The sequence below is a fragment of the Nuphar pumila genome, chromosome 7 (genome assembly GCF_984573655.1).
Source record: "Nuphar pumila chromosome 7, dmNupPumi1.hap1.1, whole genome shotgun sequence".
In the NCBI taxonomy this organism is placed as follows: domain Eukaryota; kingdom Viridiplantae; phylum Streptophyta; class Magnoliopsida; order Nymphaeales; family Nymphaeaceae; genus Nuphar; species Nuphar pumila.
The window spans coordinates 94,950,102-94,954,074 of NC_143255.1; the positions used below are offsets into that span (position 1 = coordinate 94,950,102).

The following is a 3,973-nucleotide window of genomic DNA, read 5'->3' on the forward strand; positions in this document are numbered from 1 at the left end:
TCTAAATTTAAAGCTTCATCCCCTTCTTTTCAACTGACGACATTTTAAAAATCAATATTTAAAAACTATCCAGATTGTTTTTCCTAAGAAAACTTTTATAATTCGGGGTCCTAGGGGTTAAAATGAGAGAAATTAGCAATTTTGAAAACCCAGGGATTTGAAATCAATTTTGAAAAGTTAAAAACACGAATCTGGATTGAGAGTTTTGAAATTTAGGAGTTCTGGACCTCGAAATGACATGTTGTGCCGTGCAGTGATATGAAAGGTTCATGTGATGATATGCAATGACATGTCTCAGAGGATTTCATACTGCATGGAGTACTGGAGATTTCAATCTCTTGATTTGAGATTTTGTGATTGGAGATGATTCTGAGCAAAACAATAGGAAAATTTTGAGAATCGAGGATAAAATCTGGAGTTTTGCAGGTTTAAAGCTCAGAGAATGACCATTTTGCCCTCTGGTGATCCTAAAGGATGGTTCACAATGGTTGGTGGAGATGTCGGGGAGGTGAGTGAAAGTTTGGGGTGTTTACAGATTCACGTATTGCTTATTTAGAATTCACGATATTGTAGGCTTCTGGAGCGATTAGGCAGGTGAGTTCTAGATAACATAGTGTGATTTCTATTTCCTGTATTGAGTTTTGTGATTTAGCATGCTTAGATTTAGAATTACTTTTGTTATTTGAATTCTGTTTAGCATGCTTAGATTAGTCTAATTGTACTTAGTTTAATTCTTGTTTTTGTTATTTACTGCTTTCTGTTTCTCTACTTACGTAGTTAGATAGATTAGACTATGATTAGGTTGCACACAGCTGGACTTAGTGCCAGTGTATGCAAGGGTGAAGGACTTTGGGTGTCCCGATGCATCCTTTCATTGAGGATCCAAAGAGAATTTTACATTCTCCTTGGAGCCGAACCGAAATGAGAGATCTAGAACCCAAAGCGTCTATGGCCCTCTCAGGGAGTACTTCCTACCTACAGAGTACACCCAGGTGTCATGTATTAGAAGACCAGCTATAGAGGCACCACACTATGAGATTAAGGCTAGTGTAATACAAATGTTACCCTCATTTTATGGCCTTAGTCATGAGGATCCCTATCGGCACTTAGATGAGTTCCTCAAAATTTGTTTCACTGTGAAAATCTAAAATTTCGAGGATGATACTTTGAAACTGACCATTTTTCCATTTTCATTGAAGGATAAAGCTAAGTATTGGCTGAAATCTTTAGATACGATAGTGATAGGGTCATGGGATCAGCTTCAGCAGAAGTTTCTGAAGAAGTACTTTCCCATCGATCGAGCGAACCAATTCAGGTGAGCCATCACCAGTTTTTCTGAACTGGATGGCGAGCAGGTTCACGAGATGTGGGAAAGGATGAAGGAACTCCTTATGAAATGTCTCCACTACTAGGTGTCGAGATGACAACTGGTGTAGAGTTTTTAAGATGGATTGTCTGACAGGAATTGTTAGATGATCGATGCTTCATGTGGAGGGACATTCATGTTGAAGAGCGAGGATGAGGCTTGACATTTATTTGATACTCTTGTCGAGAACTCATTGCACCATGCCTATACCTCTCACTCTGAGAGAGTCACACCCAGTAGATCAAAGTAGGGGGGGGGGGGTTGGAGATTGGCTCGACTGCTGAGCTGCAAAGCAAGGTAGACATGCTTTCTCAGAAGTTGGACCAACTTTTATCTGGCCCTTCCCAACTTCATCCGGTGTGCGCGTTGTGTGCCAGCCCGGCACATGCTGTCACTGAGTGCCCTTCGACAACTCAATATCCTAAATTTATGCAAGAGCAAGTTCAGGCCGCTCAGGGTTACGCCAGACCCCCGAACAACCCATACTCGTCTACATACAACCTCGGGTGGTGTAACCATCCTAACTTCTCGTGAAAGAACCCCCAGACTTCCACTCAGATCTCTCTCCAATAGTCAGCTCGACCGCCCCCATTCACTAAAACCTTTCAGAGGCTGAGCTTTCCTCAGGCAACTCCTTACTCCTCTCAGCCTTCACAGGAGTCTGCTTTACAGTCATTTTTCGAGGAGAGACTTCTCCAAGCATTTCAAGAAGTGAAAACCTCTAATCAAAATGCCTTCAAGAAGTGTAGCCAGATTTTGAGTTCCCATACGTAGTCTATTACAAAATTAGAGTCACAGATGGGACAGTTAGTGAAAGCACTAAACTGGAGGCTTGAGGGTAGCTTGTCGAGCCAGGCTGTCATGAACCCTAAGGGCAAGGAGCCTATGTCAGGTGGTCTGTACATGACTGATGCATAGCAATAGGCCAAAGTTGTTATGGCCCATAGGAGTGGACATGAGTATCACGTCGAGCATAGAGCAATGACTGATGAGCCAGAGCCAATCAAACCATCTTTGACGGCCCAATTATCATCCCCTTTACAGGCTCAGGATAGTGGTGAGCCTTCTCACAAAGAGAAGGACCCCCCGATGTACACTCCCAAACCACCATATCCCAAAGCCTTAGAGTCTCCCATAGGAAGAGGAAAGCAAGGCACGAAGGTCCAGGACATGCTTGAGATTTTTAAGCATGTACAGATCAACCTGCCTTTGCTCAATGCCATTCAGCAGGTGTCGGTGTACGCCAAATTTCTCAAGAAACTTTGTACCCAGATAAGACAATCTAGAGGAAAAGTTCCTACCAAGGTCCATCTCACTGAGCATGTGAGTTCAGTGCTTCAGCATGAGACTCCACCAAAGCTCAAAGACCCTAGAGCCCCAATCATATCATGTATCATAGGAAACATCAGGATAGAACACACTTTGCTAGATCTTGGAGCAAGCGTGAACATTCTGCCCGGATATTTGTATGATTCATTTGGGCTAGAAGAAATGAGATTGACCCCGATTACACTTCAACTAGCAGATCGCTTAGTCAAGGTGATGAGAGGTATCTTGGAAGACGTACTAGTGAAAGTGGATGATTTCTACTTTCTGGTCGATTTCATCATCCTTGACATGGAGGGAGTTGACAGCCAGCACCAGACTCCGATCATTCTAGGTAGACTATTTTTGGCGATTGCCAATGCCTGCATCAATTGTAAAACTGAAGCCATGTACTTATCATTTGGTAACTGAAAGGTCAGGCTGAACATTTTCAATGCCGCGATGGGTCCAGTGGAAGATACAGAGTGCTTCCAGGTTGATATAGCCCAAGATTTAGTAGATGCACATTTGGAGATATACATGACAAAGGAGTCCCTTGATTTGTATTATACTGTAGAGGATAGTTGTAGCGATAATGTAGATATGTCGTCGGTATCATCAGATCTCCATCATTGAAGGAGTGTTGAGCCTCTCCCACCACTTGCTGAGACCCCAGCTAGATTGTCGATAGAGTCTCCCCCACAACTTGAGCTGAAGCCCTTGCCAGACTCGCTCAAGTATGCATATCTAGGAGATGGTGAGACTCTGCATATGATCATCTCTTTGCAGCTCACTAAGGAGCAGGAGCGTAGATTGATTGATATTTTGTGAGAGCATAAGGCAGCTATCGGCTGGAGGGTAGCAGATTTGAGGGGGATAGATCCTTCATTCTGCATGCACTGATTTCATTGTGATGAGGAATCCAAACCAGTGTGAGATATGTAGAGAAGATTGAACCCCAATATGAAGGAAGTGGTGAAAAATAAGGTGGTCAAGTAGTTAGATGCAGGAATCATATACCCCATTTCCAATAGTTAATGGGTCAGCCCAATTCAGGTTGTGCCTAAAAATCGGGATTCACTATTGTGGAGAATGAGAATGGGGAAAGTATTCCGATGAGGATGACCATGGGGTGACGAGTTTGCATAGATTATAGGAAATTGAATGTTGCAACACAAAAGGACCACTTCATGTTGCCATTCATAAATCAGATTTTAGAGAGACTCACTAGACAGAGCTACTATTGTTTCTTGAATGGATATTTTGTATATAATCGAGTAGTTGTCCATCCTAATGACCAGG

At 42.8% G+C, this 3,973-nt stretch overlaps 1 protein-coding gene across 1 annotated transcript; it reads left to right on the forward strand.

The window, feature by feature from the left end:
- Positions 1-2,347: 2,347 nt before the first annotated feature.
- Positions 2,348-3,103, forward strand: LOC149832526 (uncharacterized). The gene is made up of 2 exons (XM_090013261.1): positions 2,348-2,527; positions 2,597-3,103. The coding sequence occupies exons 1-2, from the start codon at positions 2,348-2,350 to the stop codon at positions 3,101-3,103; spliced, it is 687 nt and encodes a 228-aa protein (XP_089869387.1).
- Positions 3,104-3,973: the final 870 nt, after the last annotated feature.